This window comes from Pseudophryne corroboree, chromosome 8 (assembly GCF_028390025.1).
Source record: "Pseudophryne corroboree isolate aPseCor3 chromosome 8, aPseCor3.hap2, whole genome shotgun sequence".
NCBI classification, from domain to species: domain Eukaryota; kingdom Metazoa; phylum Chordata; class Amphibia; order Anura; family Myobatrachidae; genus Pseudophryne; species Pseudophryne corroboree.
In genome coordinates, this window is record NC_086451.1 from 7,846,499 (window position 1) to 7,867,084 (window position 20,586).

Genomic DNA, 20,586 nt, shown 5'->3' on the forward strand with positions numbered 1-20,586 from the left:
GTTGGCTCTTGGTCCGATTATCACAGCGGGAAATTGTATGATTGACAGCTGCCAGCAGCCGTCTGATCGAGGTAGCATGGTGAGTGTTGTGGCAGTACTGACAGCCATGTGATCATTGAGGCTGTGCGGTACTGTACACCCCGGGGTCTGGGCTGGTACTGTACACCCCGGGGTCTGGGCTGGTACTGTACACCCCGGGGTCTGTGCTGGTCACAGCAGTCTGCAGGATAATCTTGCATGCACCATTTTCTAGCGTTTCAGTCTCGACTGGTTTTTTCCTCTGCCTGTGTGTGACGCACGTGTGCTAGGTCAGGACGGATGTAGAACACATTAGTGAGTCATAAAGGGCAACTTTTCCCCAACACCCCACTCTCACTATCTAGTAGAAGTTTAGGGGTTTCATGATGGGGACCCCCCCCCCATAGTTCTGGAATACGGATGTGGAACCGATTCATGCCCTGGCCAGTGGGATCCGTTCACCAAGGTGAGTGAGCCTCTAGCGCCGGCATTTATCAGAAACGCAGTGATGTGAATGAGGGGCTCTGGGTGTCTCTGGAATCGGGCCCCCGTGTTCTGCTGTGTGCGTCTCTGGAATCGGGCCCCCGTGTTCTGCTGTGTGCAGGGTGAGGGCCAGTCAGGAGGAAGTGGAGTATTTTTGTGGGAATCAGATCTTGTTAGTGGAGCAATGTTGGAGAAACCGCCTAGTATATAAATGTCACTAGTCCCGTCTCGCTGACGCGTACCAGCACATGTTCTCCGTGATAAGGCAGTGACGCCAACGCCGACTACCAAGCTGAACAAATTAAGGGGGGAACTATGAGGTCTTCAGAGCAAATGAAGGGAGGGGGCGACAATAAGACAGGACAGTAAAGAAATGCGCTACTTGTAATTTACTGCACGGAAATTCTGTGTGATGCTTTCTGCGTATTCCATTCATTGGTGTCTGTGTAGGCGTAGCATGCAACATGGCATAGGAGAGACATTTCCCTAGGGATAGTGCAACAGGACCCTAGTACAGGCTTCTCTATCTGCGCCGCTAACACTGTACAGTAGCCTCTGTCCTCTTATCAGCCGTATAACGCTCTTATTGCTAGCGAGTGCTAGATACAGACATAGACCGGGCCGAGCAGTTATTACACAGCCCATAGGCTTCCTGACACTTATTAATGGGTCCCGGGGGTCTGCAGCTAGACGTCTGATAACAGGACGTCTAGCTGCAGACAGCAACATAAGCTGCCTACAGGTTATATAATGAGAACTCTCTTCTGTCCTGCAAACGCTAATACTGTCATTCTGGCAGATTTGGTTTCACCCAAGCACTGAATTAATGTTCACGTTACTTGGCTGTAAAGGGGTCTTCCATTTTTCAGACGGCTTGGACATGGCCTCCTGCAATTATTACTTAATGCTTTTCGCCCATTTATTTATAACATCAGACAAAGCTGGCATTTTTGTTGCGCTGGGATACGACACAAAGCTGCTTTCTACATATAACTGTATGTGTGGTGCAGGGCTGTGTCTTCTACCAGAGCAACAAAAATGAACGTCTGCCTGATGATATAATCACAGGGCTGAAATGCACAGAAGGAATCCAGAAACATAAAGCACTGTATTTAGTAAGAGTTACAGGTTACAGCAATGAAAGTAACCTGAGGGTGTACCCTTGTTCCTGAATTGCAGACAGGTAGCGGCCCATGGATTTTAATACCTGGAACTATCAATCCATTTCTCTCTGAATGTTCGTTTGCCCCGCGCAGTGGCTGCTTCCGCTGTGTGACCGGTATATCAGAGGGAGTACATGTATTTACAGAGTGCAGACCTTAGAACGTGGCAGCATAACCTATACACAACTCGGGTCTGCTATAGGACAAACTATTAATGCACAATGATAGTCCCTTTTATATGAGCACGCTGACCTCCCCCGTCACCAGCAGAGAGCGCTGTTGTGCGGCTAGACGGCGGCGGTGCTAGCACAGTATAGCTGTGTACTGAATGCGGGGAAGGAGCTAGTATACTGGCTGTCAGCAGTTCCTATACTGATACTAATCAGGCAACCATGACACAAGTCAGCCGGCCTCTGTTATTGACTAACTATACCTGTATAATATTAATATATACATCTGCTAATGGGCTTAACTGCAGAAAAGCCAGTAGGTCCCAACTGGTTCCTGCACCTGGACTAATGTACTATAAAGAGACAAGAAATAGGAAACACTGCATGTTTTACTGTCCAGTACACGTACGGTAGATCAGAGTGCAATGCTTGGTACGTAATATGGATCTCTTCGTACTTACCACAGGACGTGTCCCATGGTGTAGACGGTGGCCTCTCTTCCCCACCAAACGGCCACCTAGCAGCCCCTAGTAAGTAGCTCTGGAGCGAGCGCCTGCTGCTAGAAGACTGTACAGTACGTGGTCCTAGTCCTCCTCGTCATTATCCGCTGCCAGTAATAATTTGGGAATGTCATTTGGGATTTCCTGGTTCTCAAATTTGCCCTGAAATGAAATGGACAGATCCACGATGGCAGAGGGAGGATATGTACGGTTCCTTGTAACGTCTCCAGCACCAGAGGATTCTGGGAGGTCTCCTGACCTAGGCCCATGGCCCGGGAGTGTAGAGGACTTCTTCAGGACACTCTTACTAAAGGAAGGTCCCCAAGGGGTACATGGTTTCATATTCCGGGCGTCATCCATTTTTGTTTGATCTCCTTCGCTTTTCACAGCTGGCGGGCGCAGCGCAGTCCAGTCTATGCTGTTGTCAGGGGTGAACGCAAATTTAAGTTTGGGAATAAAGATTGCGTTTTCATTCGTACTTCTGGTTAGTATAAGAACCCCCTGACTTTGCCTTATAACCTCACTGCTCCCCGACCAGGCACGTGGGCTTGTTTCGGCCTGGTTATTGAATACGGACATTCCCGCTGGGTTTGAACTTTGGCCCAGGCTCATGTTGTTATTTTCAGTTAAATCCAATTCTGCTGACAGTGACTTAGAATCCTTGCTCACTGAGCCAGTTTCGTTAATGGAATGACTGTGGGTTGATGTAGCCTTCTCTGCTTGACACTGAGTTTCTGTAGCTGGCTCTGGTCCTGAAGAAGGACAATGTAAAGCACCTGCAGCTTTAGTGTCGCTGCTGCTGGATGGAGAAATGCCAGGAGATGCTGTCTCTGGTGTTTGGATGTCTCTGCTATGGCATGGCGAGGGTTCCGTTTGTGACTTCATGTCCTCACCTGCAGGCGGCTCTTGGGCCGTGCCAGTCTGCTCACAGGTAGAGCCACAATCCACCTCTGCAATGTCTCCGCTGCTGAGGGCCGCGTCTGGTTCTATGTTATTGGCAGGCGTAGTTTGGGGGGTCAGTAAGCCTGTAGGATTCTGTGGGTCACGTTCGCTGGGTTCCTCTAGGGAATGAGCGTCAGCCCCAACTGATGTACTGTCCTTAGTCTGGATGACGGCAGCTTGGAATGAGGCCTGGGGCAGAATTTCTACCTCTCTGCATTTGTCACATGTGGAACCAGCACGATCCTGGTCCCTCAGAGCCAGTCCATCAAGTTGCTGGGTCAATAGCTGGCTTGCAGCGTCTTCACTCCATCCGGTCATCGTCTGCCGGACCGACTGGCTGCTGAATAAATCAGAATTAATGACGTAACCTGCACTGTTATAGGGGTCCCTGTGGACTGGAATTTGTACATTATTTTCTATATGTAGTTTTCCTATACCATCCCCTTACACCGGGACACTCATGGATTACACAGGTTCCGGGGTTCGCTGACTACAAGCCTGCATGTCACCTGGTTGTAATCGGCCCCAGACCCTGTGTAATCTATGAGCGTACCGGTTTAAAGGGACAGTATGGTAAGCCTATCTATAGGTCATATCTGTAGGTCCCAAACGCACCCCTCAAGGCACCCCAACAGTCCAGGATTTAAGGATATCCATGCTTGTGCACAGATGATATAATCAAACTGACTGCAATACTAATTAAATCACCTGTGCCTTCGCAAGGATAGCCTTAAAACCTGGACTGTTGGGGTGGCTTGAGACCAGCGTATGGGAGCCACTGTGTCATGCAGTCAGATTTGGATTTTCTCACCGTCTAGCAGCAATCTCTGTTCTCATTCTTGCAGGTGTTGCCTGTTTCACTGGAGATCTGGTAATCCCGGCCTGCCGGCGGCTCTGAGGTGACTGCTTGTGAACACTTGTCTGATGATGAAGTGAATTCCGGCTCGGGCCTCCTGATTACACACACAGAATGAGTAGTAATATACGCCAGCAAGCAGGCCCGCCCCTACATGTTTAACCCCACCCCCCAGAGCTCATTTACATATCACCTGTAACACAAAGGCCCTCATTCCGAGTTGTTCGCTCTGTAATTTTCTTCGCATCGCAGCGATTTTCCGCTAATTGCGCATGCGCAATGTTCGCACTGCGCCAAGTAAATTTGCTAAGAAGTTTGGTATTTTACTCACGGCATTACAAGGTTTTTTTCTTCGTTCTGGTGATCGTAATGTGATTGACAGGAAGTGGGTGTTTCTGGGCGGAAACTGGCAGTTTTATGGGAGTGTGTGAAAAAACGCTGCCGTTTCTGGGAAAAACGCGGGAGTGGCTGAAGAAACGGAGGAGTGTCTGGGCGAACGCTGGGAGTGTTTGTGACGTCAAACCAGGAACTACAAGCACTGAACTGATCGCACTGGAAGAGTAAGTCTCGAGCTACTCAGAAACTGCACAGAGAAGTCTTTTCGCAATATTGCTAATACTTCGTTCGCAATTCTGCTAAGCTAAGATTCACTCCCAGTAGGCGGCGGCTTAGCGTGTGTAATGCTGCGAAAAGCGGCTAGCGAGCGAACAATTCGGAATGAGGGCCAAAATCTCCCTTTCTGATGTTGGCGTCGGCACAACTATTCCCAGGCGTGCCATAATATGCCTGTAATCCGGGACACCTATGATTTACACAGGTTCCGTGGCTGGCTAAATTCTGGCCTGCATTTCACTTGGTTTTAATCAGCCCCAGAACCTGTGTAAATCATAAGTGTCCTGGGAATCCTATTCCCGCTGTCAGAAAGTGTCACCTTGTCTCCCCCTCTTCCCATCAGGAGGAGGGAGATTCAGGATTGGCCGCCAGGGATTACTCGTATTATTCTTCATATATGAGGCGCTGACGGGCCACCATCTTACAGTTTTGTAAATGAGCCTCAACTATACACAATTAGTGTAAAATGCGCCTGTGACCTTGAATAGTCTAATTCTGTCCTCAGGGCACACTAACTGTCCAGGATTTAACTAAAATATGTTATGAGGGCTGCGCTAATACCTTATGTGTAAGTAGCAGCTAGGGAGAATAAGGGATTCCACTGGCCCTGTTAAATGTGTATAGGTTGGTTACTCCCAGCGCTTTCGCTCAAACACGTAAAAAATTACATTATATATATATATATATATATATATATATATATATATATATATATATATATATTAAATAGACAAAAGAGTCAGATAAAGTTTAAAAATATATGTATATCCTGTGGATCCCAACGGAGAAAATGTTATTTTTTGCATTAGCTCAGTGTTGGCCAACCTCGGTCCTCAAGGCACATAAACAGGTTGTAATGAGAGCGACACTTTAGCACATGTGATTTAATTAGTACCGCGGTTATTTTATTTGAACCATCTGTGCTGAAACATGGATAGCCTTAAATCCTGGACAGGTTGGTTACTCCCAGCGCTTTCGCTCAAACACGTAAAAAATGCTAAATATATATTAAATAGACAAAAGAGTCAGATAAAGTTTAAAAATATATAAATTTATTGAAACTAAAGGACTATTGTACAGAATGTTAAGAGAAAGGTTTCAAAAAGATGTTAAAAACTATATATATATATATATATCTCTAAAAGATCTATATAAAAAGAGTTTATATGCGTTCAATATTGAAAAAAGGAGAGAACACGTAGTTTATACTAGATGTGTGTGTGTTCCTAATACCGGTATACTTATACAATAGACACTTGACAACATATATTTTAAAAGGAAGGAAAAAGAAGATTAAAAGATGACAGACAGATACTTAGGCACTCAAATAGACACGCTTTTGCGATTTACTCTATTTAAGCAAAGTCCATTTAAAAGGAGCTGCTCCACTTCTAATGACTACTATGTTGCTGCTGTGTTATAATAAGAATTTACTTACCGATAATTCTATTTCTCGTAGTCCGTAGTGGATGCTGGGAACTCCGTAAGGACCATGGGGAATAGCGGCTCCGCAGGAGACTGGGCACAAAAGTAAAAGCTTTAGGACTAGCTGGTGTGCACTGGCTCCTCCCCCTATGACCCTCCTCCAAGCCTCAGTTAGGATACTGTGCCCGGACGAGCGTACACAATAAGGAAGGATTTTGAATCCCGGGTAAGACTCATACCAGTCACACCAATCACACCGTACAACCTGTGATCTGAACCCAGTTTAACAGCATGATAACAGAGGAGCCTCTGAAAAGATGGCTCACAACAATAATAACCCGATTTTTGTAACAATAACTATGTACAAGTATTGCAGACAATCCGCACTTGGGATGGGCGCCCAGCATCCACTACGGACTACGAGAAATAGAATTATCGGTAAGTAAATTCTTATTTTCTCTGACGTCCTAGTGGATGCTGGGAACTCCGTAAGGACCATGGGGATTATACCAAAGCTCCCAAACGGGCGGGAGAGTGCGGATGACTCTGCAGCACCGAATGAGAGAACTCCAGGTCCTCCTCAGCCAGGGTATCAAATTTGTAGAATTTAGCAAACGTGTTTGCCCCTGACCAAGTAGCTGCTCGGCAAAGTTGTAAAGCCGAGACCCCTCGGGCAGCCGCCCAAGATGAGCCCACCTTCCTTGTGGAATGGGCTTTTACAGATTTTGGCTGTGGCAGGCCTGCCACAGAATGTGCAAGCTGAATTGTACTACAAATCCAACGAGCAATAGTCTGCTTAGAAGCAGGAGCACCCAGCTTGTTGGGTGCATACAGGATAAACAGCGAGTCAGATTTTCTGACTCCAGCCGTCCTGGAAACATATATTTTCAGGACCCTGACTACGTCCAGCAACTTGGAGTCCTCCAAGTCCCTAGTAGCCGCAGGTACCACAATAGGCTGGTTCAAGTGAAACGCTGAAACCACCTTAGGGAGAAATTGAGGACGAGTCCTCAATTCTGCCCTGTCCGTATGAAAAATTAGGTAAGGGCTTTTATAGGATAAAGCCGCCAATTCTGAGACACGCCTGGCTGAAGCCAGGGCTAACAGCATTACCACTTTCCATGTGAGATATTTTAAGTCCACAGTGGAGAGTGGTTCAAACCAATGTGATTTTAGGAACCCCAAAACTACATTGAGATCCCAAGGTGCCACTGGAGGCACAAAAGGAGGCTGTATATGCAGTACCCCCTTGACAAACGTCTGAACTTCAGGAACTGAAGCCAGTTCTTTTTGGAAGAAAATCGACAGGGCCGAAATTTGAACCTTAATGGACCCTAATTTTAGGCCCATAGACAGTCCTGTTTGCAGGAAATGCAGGAAACGACCCAGTTGAAATTCCTCTGTAGGGGCCTTCCTGGCCTCGCACCACGCAACATATTTACGCCAAATACGGTGATAATGTTGTACGGTTACATCCTTCCTGGCTTTGATCAGGGTAGGGATGACTTCATCCGGAATGCCTTTTTCCTTCAGGATCCGGCGTTCAACCGCCATGCCGTCAAACGCAGCCGCGGTAAGTCTTGGAACAGACAGGGTCCCTGCTGGAGCAGGTCCTTTCTTAGAGGCAGAGGCCACGGGTCCTCTGTGAGCATCTCTTGAAGTTCCGGGTACCAAGTCCTTCTTGGCCAATCCGGAGCCACGAGTATAGTCCTTACTCCTCTCCTTCTTATGATTCTCAGTACCTTGGGTATGAGAGGCAGAGGAGGGAACACATACACTGACTGGTACACCCACGGTGTTACCAGAGCGTCCACAGCTATTGCCTGAGGGTCCCTTGACCTGGCGCAATACCTGTCTAGTTTTTTGTTGAGGCGGGACGCCATCATGTCCACCTTTTGGTTTTTCCCAACGGTTCACAATCATGTGGAAGACTTCTGGGTGAAGTCCCCACTCCCCCGGGTGGAGGTCGTGTCTGCTGAGGAAGTCTGCTTCCCAGTTTTCCACTCCCGGAATGAACACTGCTGACAGTGCTATCACATGATTTTCCGCCCAGCGAAGAATCCTTGCAACTTCTGTCATTGCCCTCCTGCTTCTTGTGCCGCCCTGTCTGTTTACGTGGGCGACTGCCGTGATGTTGTCCGACTGGATCAGCACCGGCTGACCTTGAAGCAGAGGTCTTGCTAGGCTTAGAGCATTGTAGATGGCCCTTAGCTCCAGGATATTTATGTGAAGTGATGTCTCCAGGCTTGACCACAAGCCCGGGAAATTTCTTCCCTGTGTGACTGCTCCCCAGCCTCTCAGGCTGGCATCCGTGGTCACCAGGACCCAGTCCTGAATGCCGAATCTGCGGCCCTCTAGAAGATGAGCACTCTGCAACCACCACAGGAGAGAGACCCTTGTCCTTGGTGACAAGATTATCCGCTGATGCATCTGAAGATGCGACCCGGACCATTTGTCTAGCAGATCCCACTGGAAGGTTCTTGCGTGGAATCTGCCGAATGGGATTGCTTCGTAAGAAGCCACCATCTTTCCCAGGACCCTTGTGCATTGATGCACTGAGACTTGGCCTGGTTTTAGGAGATTTCTGACTAGTTCGGATAACTCCCTGGCTTTCTCCTCCGGGAGAAACACCTTTTTCTGGACTGTGTCCAGGATCATCCCTAGGAATAGAAGTCGTGTCGTCGGGATCAGCTGCGATTTTGGAATATTGAGAATCCAACCGTGCTGGCGCAGCACTATCTGAGATAGTGCTACTCCGACTTCCAACTGTTCCCTGGATCTTGCCCTTATCAGGAGATCGTCCAAGTAAGGGATAACTAAAACTCCCTTCCTTCGAAGGAGTATCATCATTTCGGCCATTACCTTGGTAAAGACCCGGGGTGCCGTGGACAATCCAAACGGCAGCGTCTGAAACTGATAGTGACAGTTCTGTACCACAAACCTGAGGTACCCTTGGTGAGAAGGGTAAATTAAGACATGTAGGTAAGCATCTTTGATGTCCAGAGACACCATATAGTCCCCTTCTTCCAGGTTTGCAATCACTGCTCTGAGTGACTCCATCTTGAATTTGAACCTTTGTATGTAAGTGTTCAAGGATTTTAGGTTTAAAATTGGTCTCACCGAGCCGTCCGGCTTCGGTACCACAAATAGTGTGGAATAGTACCCCTTTCCCTGTTGTAGGAGGGGTACCTTGATTATCACCTGCTGGGAATACAGCTTGTGAATGGCTTCCAATACTGCCTCCCTGTCTGAGGGAGACGTCGGTAAAGCAGACTTTAGAAAACGGCGAGGGGGAGACGTCTCTAATTCCAATTTGTACCCCTGAGATACCACCTGAAGGATCCAGGGGTCCACTTGCGAGTGGGCCCACTGCGCACTGAACTTCTTGAGACGGGCCCCCACCGTGCCTGAGTCCGCTTGTAAAGCCCCAGCGTCATGCTGAGGACTTTGCGGAGGCGGGAGAGGGCTTTTGTTCCTGGGAACTGGCTGTTTGTTGCAGCCTTTTTCCTCTCCCTCTGCCACGGGGCAGAAATGAGGCGCCTTTTGCCCGCTTGCCCTTATGGGGCTGAAAGGACTGCGCCTGATAATATGGCGTCTTCTTAGGTTGAGAAGCTACCTGGGGTAAAAATGTGGATTTTCCAGCAGTTGCCGTGGCTACCAGGTCTGATAGACCTACCCCAAATAACTCCTCCCCCTTATAAGGCAATACTTCCATGTGCCTTTTAGAATCCGCATCACCTGACCACTGCCGCGTCCATAAACCTCTTCTTGCAGAAATGGACAGCGCGCTAACTCTTGATGCCAGTCGGCAAATATCCCTCTGTGCATCACGCATATATAGAAATGCATCCTTCAAATGCTCTATAGTCAATAATATACTGTCCCTATCTAGGGTATCAATATTTTCAGTCAGGGAATCCGACCACGCCAGGCCCGCACTGCACATCCAGGCTGAGGCGATTGCTGGTCGCAGTATAACACCCGTGTGAGAGTATATACATTTTAGGATATTCTCCAGCTTTCTATCGGCAGGTTCCTTTAGGGCGGCCGTATCAGGAGAGGGTAGTGCTACCTGTTTAGACAAGCGTGTGAGCGCTTTATCCACCCTAGGGGGTGTTTCCCAACGTGCCCTATCCTCTGGCGGGAAAGGGTACGATGCCAATAACCTTTTAGGAATTATCAGTTTTTTATCGGGGGAAACCCACGCCTCATCACACACTTCATTTAATTCCTCGGATACAGGAAAAACTACAGGCAGTTTTTTCTCACCAAACATAATACCCTTTTTAGTGGTACTTGTATTATCAGATATATGCAATACATTTTTCATTGCTTCAATCATGTAACGTGTGGCCCTAGTGGAAGTCACGTTTGTCTCCTCATCATCGACACTGGAGTCAGTGTCTGTGTCTGCCATTTGAGGTAACGGGCGTTTTAGAGCCCCTGATGGCGTTTGAGACCCCTGGACAGGCACAAGCTGAGTAGCCGGCTGTCTCATGTCGTCAACTGTCTGTCGTAAGGAGCTGACACTGTCACGCAATTCCTTCCACAAGCTCATCCACTCAGGTGTCGACTCCCTAGGGGGTGACAACTGTATAATAGGCAATTGCTCCGCCTCCATCTCATTTTCCTCCTCAAACATGTCGACACAATCGTACCGACACACCGCACACACACAGGGAATGCTCTGATAGAGGACAGGACCCCACTAGCCCTTTGGGGAGACAGAGGGAGAGTATGCCAGCACACACCAGAGCGCTATATATATACAGGAATACCACTATAAAATGTGCTTTTGCCTTTATAGCTGCTGTTAGTATAAAACTGCGCCAAATTAGTGCCCCCCTCTCTTTTTTACCCTTTTCTGTAGTGCAGGACTGCAGGGGAGAGTCAGGGAGACGTCCTTCCAGCGGAGCTGTGATGGAAAATGGCGCCCGTGTGCTGAGGAGATAGGCTCCGCCCCCTTCTCGGCGGCCTTTTCTCCCGCTTTTTTGGTGAGTTCTGGCAGGGGTTAAAATACACCCATATAGCCCTGGGGGTTATATGTGGTGTATTTATGCCAGCCAAGGTGTTTTACATTGCTGCTCAGGGCGCCCCCCCCCCTAGCGCCCTGCACCCTCAGTGACCGGAGTGTGAAGTGTGCCTGAGTAACAATGGCGCACAGCTGCAGTGCTGTGCGCTACCTTGTTGAAGACTGATGTCTTCTGCCGCCGATTTTTCCGGACCTTTTCTTGCTTCTGGCTCTGTAAGGGGGCCGGCGGCGCGGCTCCGGGACCGAGCTCCGAGGCTGGGCCTGTGTTCGGTCCCTCTGGAGCTAATGGTGTCCAGTAGCCTAAGAAGCCCAATCCACTCTGCACGCAGGTGAGTTCGCTTCTTATACCCTTAGTCCCTCGATGCAGTGAGCCTGTTGCCAGCAGGTCTCACTGAAAATAAAAAACCTAAAACTAAACTTTCACTAAGAAGCTCAGGAGAGCCCCTAGTGTGCACCCTTCTCGGCCGGGCACAAAAATCTAACTGAGGCTTGGAGGAGGGTCATAGGGGGAGGAGCCAGTGCACACCAGCTAGTCCTAAAGCTTTTACTTTTGTGCCCAGTCTCCTGCGGAGCCGCTATTCCCCATGGTCCTTACGGAGTTCCCAGCATCCACTAGGACGTCAGAGAAAGGTTGTTACTTGTATCAAGTTCTGAAAGTCTAGAGGTATCTCCAGTCAGGGAGTGTAGTTGATAGATAGTGAGGCAGTAGTAGTTGATCAGGATAATTCCATAATGCACTCACCACTCTAGATAAATCTCACTGATGCAAGATAAGTACTTGTTCAGGTCCTCTGCAGATGGATTGAAGCGGGTGTCTGCCGGCAGAAAGAAGATATAGCAGCGGTGATCAGCGTTCTCAAGCATGAATCCAATCCGCGGCTCGGCAATCTATGCGTTTCACCTGTCGCCGCGGATTGGATTCATGCTTGAGAACGCTGATCACCGCTGCTATATCTTCTGTTTGCCGGCAGACACCCGCTTCAATCCATCTGCAGAGGACCTGAACAAGTACTTATCTTGCATCAGTGAGATTTATCTAGAGTGGTGAGTGCATTATGGAATTATCCTGATCAACTACTACTGCCTCACTATCTATCAACTACACTCCCTGACTGGAGATACCTCTAGACCAGGCATGTCCAAACTGCGGCCCTCCAGCTGTTGTGAAACTACACATCCCAGCATGCCCTGGCACAGCTTTAGCATTCTCTGACAGCAAAACTGTGTCAGGGCATGCTGGGATATGTAGTTTCACAACAGCTGGAGGGCCGCAGTTTGGACATGCCTGCTCTAGACTTTCAGAACTTGATACAAGTAACAACCTATAACACAGCAGCAACATAGTAGTCATTAGAAGTGGAGCAGCTCCTTTTAAATGGACTTTGCTTAAATAGAGTAAATCGCAAAAGCGTGTCTATTTGAGTGCCTAAGTATCTGTCTGTCATCTTTTAATCTTTTTTCCTTCCTTTTAAAATATATGTTGTCAAGTGTCTATTGTATAAGTATACCGGTATTAGGAACACACACACATCTAGTATAAACTACGTGTTCTCTCCTTTTTTCAATATTGAACGCATATAAACTCTTTTTATATAGATCTTTTAGAGATATATATATATATATAGTTTTTAACATCTTTTTGAAACCTTTCTCTTAACATTCTGTACAATAGTCCTTTAGTTTCAATAAATTTATATATTTTTAAACTTTATCTGACTCTTTTGTCTATTTAATATATATTTAGCATTTTTTACATGTTTGAGCGAAAGCGCTGGGAGTAACCAACCTGTCCAGGATTTAAGGCTATCCATGTTACAGCACAGATGGTTCAAATAAAATAACCGCGGTACTAATTAAATCACATGTGCTAAAGTGTCGCTCTCATTACAACCTGTTTATGTGCCTTGAGGACCGAGGTTGGCCAACACGGAGCCAATGCAAAAAAATCACATTTTCTCCGTAGGGATCCACAGAATATACATTGGGTTGTAAGTGGCGTTAGAGGATTGGTGCCAAACGGTTAAAGCTTTTGGGCTCCCAGGAAGTTCCGGTCCAGCCTCCTTATAACCCCGCCTCCTGGCCAAGGAAGTCCGTTTTTTGTTTGGTGCGGCAGGAGCCGGACCACTGTAGACGGTGTGGTTGTGGTGTTACAGCCATAAGCGTTTTTTATTATTTTATATAGCCTAGGGTATGAAGGTTACCTGTCCCATCCCATATATACAGGAAAAGACATGGTCACTGCCAGTACGCGGACTCATCATCCGCAGCGTTTTCATCTATCCACCGTACCTGACACAGGAGACCGAGCTGCTGACGTCAAAGTCTTCACTTTCTCAGGGTCCAGAACTTTCAACCTTTAAGAAAAATCATTGCATCTTAATAGGGAAATGTACTATTCTATAAATCGTGCTGTCTCCTCTGTGCTGGGAGTAATTTACACCGGCTGTATTGGGGCTACAGATCTGCAAATATCCAATATAACTATGTATATATCAGATTGTTATCGGGCATGCTGGCCTATGGCGCTACTAGACTGGGTAAAGGGGGTAAATTCTGTCTGATTGACAGGCAGAGGCGGTCGCGGGACGGGAGGTGGCGTGCCAATGGCATTAGAACGCTGCTGGTAGGGCGCGGTCCGTACAACGCAGGCGTGTCCGGACTGTTGGGGGGGGAGGGAGGGGAGGAGCTGCACTGGCAGAGAGCTACTCGCCAGGTGCAAAAGCATCGCCGCCGTGCGGGAGCGGGGTAGGGCTTGACATACGGGGCGGACTAGCCTTGTGATGGGCGTCCCCCCGCATGTCAGAGTAAATGATTGTAGATGTGCTACATTTTTATCTGAATTACCCCCAAAGTCTCTTTCCATCTCAACTATGCTGTGAAGTGGCCAAATGAGCAGGTGAGTGCTGGTGGTGTATAATCTACACTCAGGCAGGTGATTACGGGTGGTGTATAATCTACACTCAGGGAGGTGATTACGGGTGGTGTATAATCTACACTCAGGCAGGTGATTACGGGTGGTGTATAATCTACACTCAGGGAGGTGATTACGGGTGGTGTATAATCTACACTCAGGCAGGTGATTACGGGTGGTGTATAATCTACACTCAGGCAGGTGATTACCGGTGGTGTATAATCTACACTCAGGCAGGTGATTACCGGTGGTGTATAATCTACACTCAGGCAGGTGATTACGGGTGGTGTATAATCTACACTCAGGCAGGTGTTTACGGGTGGTGTATAATCTACACTCAGGCAGGTGATTACGGGTGGTGTATAATCTACACTCAGGCAGGTGATTAAGGGTGGTGTATAATCTACACTCAAGCAGGTGATTACGGGTGGTGTATAATCTACACTCAGGGAGGTGATTACTGGTGGTGTATAATCTACACTCAGGCAGGTGATTACGGGTGGTGTATAATCTACACTCAGGGAGGTGATTACCGGTGGTGTATAATCTACACTCAGGCAGGTGATTACGGGTGGTGTATAATCTACACTCAGGGAGGTGATTACCGGTGGTGTATAATCTACACTCAGGCAGGTGATTACGGGTGGTGTATAATCTACACTCAGGTAGGTGATTACGGGTGGTGTATAATCTACACTCAGGCAGGTGATTACCGGTGGAGTATAATCTACACTCAGGCAGGTGATTACGGGTGGTGTATAATCTACACTCAGGCAGGTGATTACCGGTGGTGTATAATCTACACTCAGGCAGGTGATTACGGGTGGTGTATAATCTACACTCAGGCAGGTGATTACGGGTGGTGTATAATCTACACTCAGGGAGGTGATTACCGGTGGTGTATAATCTACACTCAGGCAGGTGATTACGGGTGGTGTATAATCTACACTCAGGCAGGTGATTACCGGTGGTGTATAATCTACACTCAGGCAGGTGATTACCGGTGGTGTATAATCTACACTCAGGGAGGTGATTACGGGTGGTGTATAATCTACACTCAGGCAGGTGATTACCGGTGGTGTATAATCTACACTCAGGCAGGTGATTACGGGTGGTGTATAATCTACACTCAGGCAGGTGATTACGGGTGGTGTATAATCTACACTCAGGGAGGTGATTACGGGTGGTGTATAATCTACACTCAGGGAGGTGATTACCGGTGGTGTATAATCTACACTCAGGCAGGTGATTACGGGTGGTGTATAATCTACACTCAGGGAGGTGATTACCGGTGGTGTATAATCTACACTCAGGCAGGTGATTACGGGTGGTGTATAATCTACACTCAGGTAGGTGATTACGGGTGGTGTATAATCTACACTCAGGCAGGTGATTACCGGTGGAGTATAATCTACACTCAGGCAGGTGATTACGGGTGGTGTATAATCTACACTCAGGCAGGTGATTACCGGTGGTGTATAATCTACACTCAGGCAGGTGATTACGGGTGGTGTATAATCTACACTCAGGCAGGTGATTACGGGTGGTGTATAATCTACACTCAGGGAGGTGATTACCGGTGGTGTATAATCTACACTCAGGCAGGTGATTACGGGTGGTGTATAATCTACACTCAGGCAGGTGATTACCGGTGGTGTATAATCTACACTCAGGCAGGTGATTACCGGTGGTGTATAATCTACACTCAGGGAGGTGATTACGGGTGGTGTATAATCTACACTCAGGCAGGTGATTACCGGTGGTGTATAATCTACACTCAGGCAGGTGATTACGGGTGGTGTATAATCTACACTCAGGCAGGTGATTACGGGTGGTGTATAATCTACACTCAGGGAGGTGATTACCGGTGGTGTATAATCTACACTCAGGCAGGTGATTACGGGTGGTGTATAATCTACACTCAGGCAGGTGATTACCGGTGGTGTATAATCTACACTCAGGCAGGTGATTACCGGTGGTGTATAATCTACACTCAGGGAGGTGATTACGGGTGGTGTATAATCTACACTCAGGCAGGTGATTACGGGTGGTGTATAATCTACACTCAGGCAGGTGATTACCGGTGATGTATAATCTACACTCAGGCAAGTGATTACGGGTGGTGTATAATCTACACTCAGGCAGGTGATTACGGGTGGTGTATAATCTACACGCAGGCAGGTGATTACCGGTGGTGTATAATCTACACTCAGGCAGGTGATTACCGGTGATGTATAATCTACACTCAGGCAGGTGATTACGGGTGGTGTATAATCCACACTCAGGCAGGTGATTACGGGTGGTGTATAATCTACACTCAGGCAGGTGATTACCGGTGGTGTATAATCTACACTCAGGCAGGTGAGTACCGGTGGTGTATAATCTACACTCAGGGAGGTGGTTACCGGTGGTGTATAATCTACACTCGGGGAGGTGGTTACCGGTGGTGTATAATCTACACTCAGGCAGGTGATTACGGGTGGTGTATAATCTACACTCAGGGAGGTGATTACCGGTGGTGTATAATCTACACTCAGGCAGGTGATTACGGGTGGTGTATAATCTACACTCAGGGAGGTGATTACCGGTGGTGTATAATCTACACTCAGGCAGGTGATTACGGGTGGTGTATAATCTACACTCAGGCAGGTGATTACGGGTGGTGTATAATCTACACTCAGGGAGGTGATTACCGGTGGTGTATAATCTACACTCAGGGAGGTGATTACCGGTGGTGTATAATCTACACTCAGGGAGGTGATTACCGGTGGTGTATAATCTACACTCAGGCAGGTGATTACCGGTGGTGTATAATCTACACTCAGGCAGGTGATTACCGGTGGTGTATAATCTACACTCAGGGAGGTGATTACGGGTGGTGTATAATCTACACTCAGGCAGGTGATTACTGGTGGTGTATAATCTACACTCAGGCAGGTGATTACGGGTGGTGTATAATCTACACTCAGGCAGGTGGTTACCGGTGGTGTATAATCTACACTCAGGGAGGTGATTACCGGTGGTGTATAATCTGCACTCAGGCAGGTGAGTACCGGTGGTGTATAATCTGCACTCAGGGAGGTGGTTACCGGTGGTGTATAATCTACACTCAGGGAGGTGATTACCGGTGGTATATAATCTGCACTCAGGCAGATGAGTACCGGTGGTGTATAATCTGCACTCAGGCAGGTGGTTACCGGTGGTGTATAATCTACACTCAGGGAGGTGATTACCGGTGGTATATAATCTGCACTCAGGCAGGTGAGTACCGGTGGTGTATAATCTGCACTCAGGCAGGTGGTTACCGGTGGTGTATAATCTACACTCAGGGAGGTGATTACCGGTGGTATATAATCTGCACTCAGGCAGGTGAGTACCGGTGGTGTATAATCTGCACTCAGGCAGGTGGTTACCGGTGGTGTATAATCTACACTCAGGCAGGTGAGTACCGGTGGTGTATAATCTACACTCAGGCAGGTGATTACCGGTGATGTATAATCTACACTCAGGCAGGTGATTACCGGTGTTGTATAATCTACACTCAGGGAGGTGATTACCGGTGGTGTATAATCTACACTCGGGGAGGTGATTACCGGTGGTGTATAATCTACACTCAGGCAGGTGAGTATCAGTGGTGTATAATCTACACTCAGGGAGGTGAGTATCGGTGGTGTATAATCTACACTCAGGGAGGTGATTACCGGTGGTGTATAATCTACACTCGGGGAGGTGATTACCGGTGGTGTATAATCTACACTCAGGCAGGTGAGTATCAGTGGTGTATAATCTACACTCAGGGAGGTGAGTATCGGTGGTGTATAATCTACACTCAGGGAGGTGATTACCGGTGGTGTGCAGGGCCCTTCTCTCCTTGCAGAGGAAACTTTGGAAGATGTGAGCCCTTTCTCTTACCCCGACTTCTTTACCCGCACTGTCACCAGCACGGACGGGTTGGGGCGTTCCAGCCGTGGCCCAGGGCGTGTTACAGTAGCGATGTGCCTCTCTCTCGTGACCCCAGCACTCACCGTGATGGCTCCTCTCTGCGGAAAATAAACCAATGACAGCCTACAATATACATCCAACGGCACAAGCCGCAAACAGGAGACAACACACAACTGCTACAGTTCTCAACATCCATATACAACATAACAGAGGACAACCTGCAGTAATTCACGTCCATTTACTAACCAGCCGTACGTGAGCCTGTGCGCTTTCTCGCAGGCGGAAGGAACACGTTACAGGTTCTCCTTACACAGATTCCTCTGTTATAAATATTGGGCCCTTTTCAGATCACTTACCGTCACAGTGACACTGGAGCCTCACCCCATACACCAGGTGACCCTATGCCCTGATCGACAATAACCTCCTACCTGGGGCATCTAATCTCTACCTAGAACACCTGGCAGGCAGAGTGCGCCGTCTTCGTTGTAATCGGGTGTAATCACTGCCTCATTACGTGTTTTATCTCCCCGAGCATTAATCTGAGAGTGGTATAAAACGAGCTCACTAACCTTTGCTTTCAGTGGTGGATGTGAGGCTGCTGGTGATCGTGTTGTGAGCGCTGGTGCACTGGCACAACTGCTTGCACCATACGGGGATTTGGCAGGGACCTTTGCTTTGCTGAGGAATCAAAAAAACTGTTATTGTCGCTTATCTCTGGATATGAAGAAGATAAAAATGGTTAATGCTAAATGAAGTCACCCGGGAACACGTGCAATGCGCTTTACAGACATCTTCCCCTGATTGGGAGCTGCCATGAGTGATATTTATTACCATAGTGCTAGCATATGCCGTTGCACTGTATAGTTGTGATGTAATAACAATGTATCTTCCGTACCCGTACTGCACGCCGCAATCACTATGGGGGTCATTCCGAGTTGATCGCTAGCTGCATTCGTTCGATGTGCAGCGATGAGGCTAAAAAAATGACACTTCTGCGCATGCGTACGCGGCGACATGTGCACGCGCAACGTATTATTACAACGAACGATGTAGTTTCACACAAGGTCTAGCGAAGCTTTTCAGTCGCACTGCTGGCCGCACAGTGATTGACATGAAGTGGGGGTTTCTGGGTGTCAACTGACCGTTTTCAGGGAGTGTTCGGAAAAATGCAGGCGTGCCAGGAAAAACGCAGGAGTGGCTGGGCGAACGCAGGGCGTGTTTGTGACGTCAAATCCGGAACTGAATGGTCTGAAGTGATCGCAAGCGCTGAGTAGGTCTGAAGCTACTCTGAAACTGCACAAAATTATTTTGTAGCCGCTCTGCGATCCTTTCGTTCGCAATTCTGCTAAGCTAAAATACACTCCCAGAGGGCGGCGGCAAAGCGTTTACACGGCTGCTAAAAACTGCTAGCGAGCGATCAACTCAGAATGAGGGCCAATGTGTGGCCCTGTCCCATAGCAATATGCGAGTAGGGTACCCCTGAAACAACGACACAAATAACCCTTTCTGGTGCTGCCAGTCCTATCGGGTAGAGGACGCTAAGTGCCCGAGGTGGAAAATATATCTTGCATGACCCAGGGGCAGTTCATAAGCCAATACCTGGGTGATGGGTTCTTCTAACGCCACGGAATTGTGCTCTGCAGATTGGTGGAACCACAGACAGTAATATTACAGTACAGGAGGTTGTGCATCCTATATATAGGCTGTACTTTATGCTACACCTGTGTGTAAGGAGGGAGTAACATTACTACCCTGACAGAGGTGCAGTGTGGGGGTGAGAGACTCGTCACCCATATAGAGGCCTCCTCAGCTGCCCAGTAAATGCCGCTCTGTGACATGATCCAGGAGACGGAGCAGAGCGCTGGGCACGTTATTACAGAAAGCACCAGTGCCTCCGTCAGGTGAATGCCAGTGTAATGGGTTACCTGGGTCCTGGGAGAGTGTTAGGCAGGGTCCCGGGCGCTGGCTGCTGTGTCATGTTCCTCATATATGGGGACATTATTACAGAAAGCACCAGTGCCCTCCATCAGGTGAATGCCAGTGTAATGGGTTACCTGGGTCCTGGGAGGGTGTTAGGCAGGGTCCCGGGCGCTGTCTCTGTGTCATGTTCCTCATATATGGGGAGTTATTACAGAAAGCACCAGTGCCTCCATCAGGTGAATGTCAGTGTAATGGGTTACCTGGGTCCTGGGAGAGTGTTAGGCAGGGTCCCGGGCGCTGTCTCTGTGTCATGTTCCTCATATATGGGGACGTTATTACAGAAAGCACCAGTGCCTCCATCAGGTGAATGCCAGTGTAATGGGTTACCTGGGTCCTGGGAGGGTGTTAGGCAGGGTCCCGGGCGCTGGCTGCTGTGTCATGTTCGTCATATATGGGGATGTTATTACAGAAAGCACCAGTGCCCCCATCAGGTGAATGCCAGTGTAATGGGTTACCTGGGTCCTGGGAGAGTGTTAGGCAGGGTCCCGGGCGCTGGCGGCTGTGTCATGTTCCTCCTCATATATGGGGATGTTATTACAGAAAGCACCAGTG

At 48.2% G+C, this 20,586-nt stretch overlaps 1 protein-coding gene across 3 annotated transcripts in view; it reads right to left on the bottom strand.

Moving 5' to 3' along the window:
* LOC134948090 (uncharacterized) overlaps positions 1 to 20,033 on the bottom strand; it is a 24,158-nt gene extending 4,125 nt beyond the window's left edge. The window contains exons 1-6 of one of the 3 annotated variants that reach the window (XR_010182905.1): positions 19,980 to 20,033; positions 18,624 to 18,732; positions 18,025 to 18,152; positions 13,491 to 13,555; positions 4,088 to 4,229; positions 2,296 to 3,616 (exon numbers count right to left, since the gene is read on the bottom strand). Coding sequence is in view for 2 of the 3 variants with exons in the window: in XM_063935862.1 (XP_063791932.1) it covers positions 2,419 to 3,616; positions 4,088 to 4,229; positions 13,491 to 13,555; positions 18,025 to 18,152; positions 18,624 to 18,732; positions 19,980 to 20,032 (1,695 nt within the window). In the remaining variant the exon portion in view is untranslated. Of the gene's footprint in view, positions 1 to 2,205; positions 3,617 to 4,087; positions 4,230 to 13,490; positions 13,556 to 18,024; positions 18,153 to 18,623; positions 18,733 to 19,979 lie in introns of those variants that run through there. The other 2 variants (XM_063935863.1, XM_063935862.1) reach the window with 2 other exon arrangements.
* Between the last annotated feature and the right edge of the window lie 553 nt (positions 20,034 to 20,586).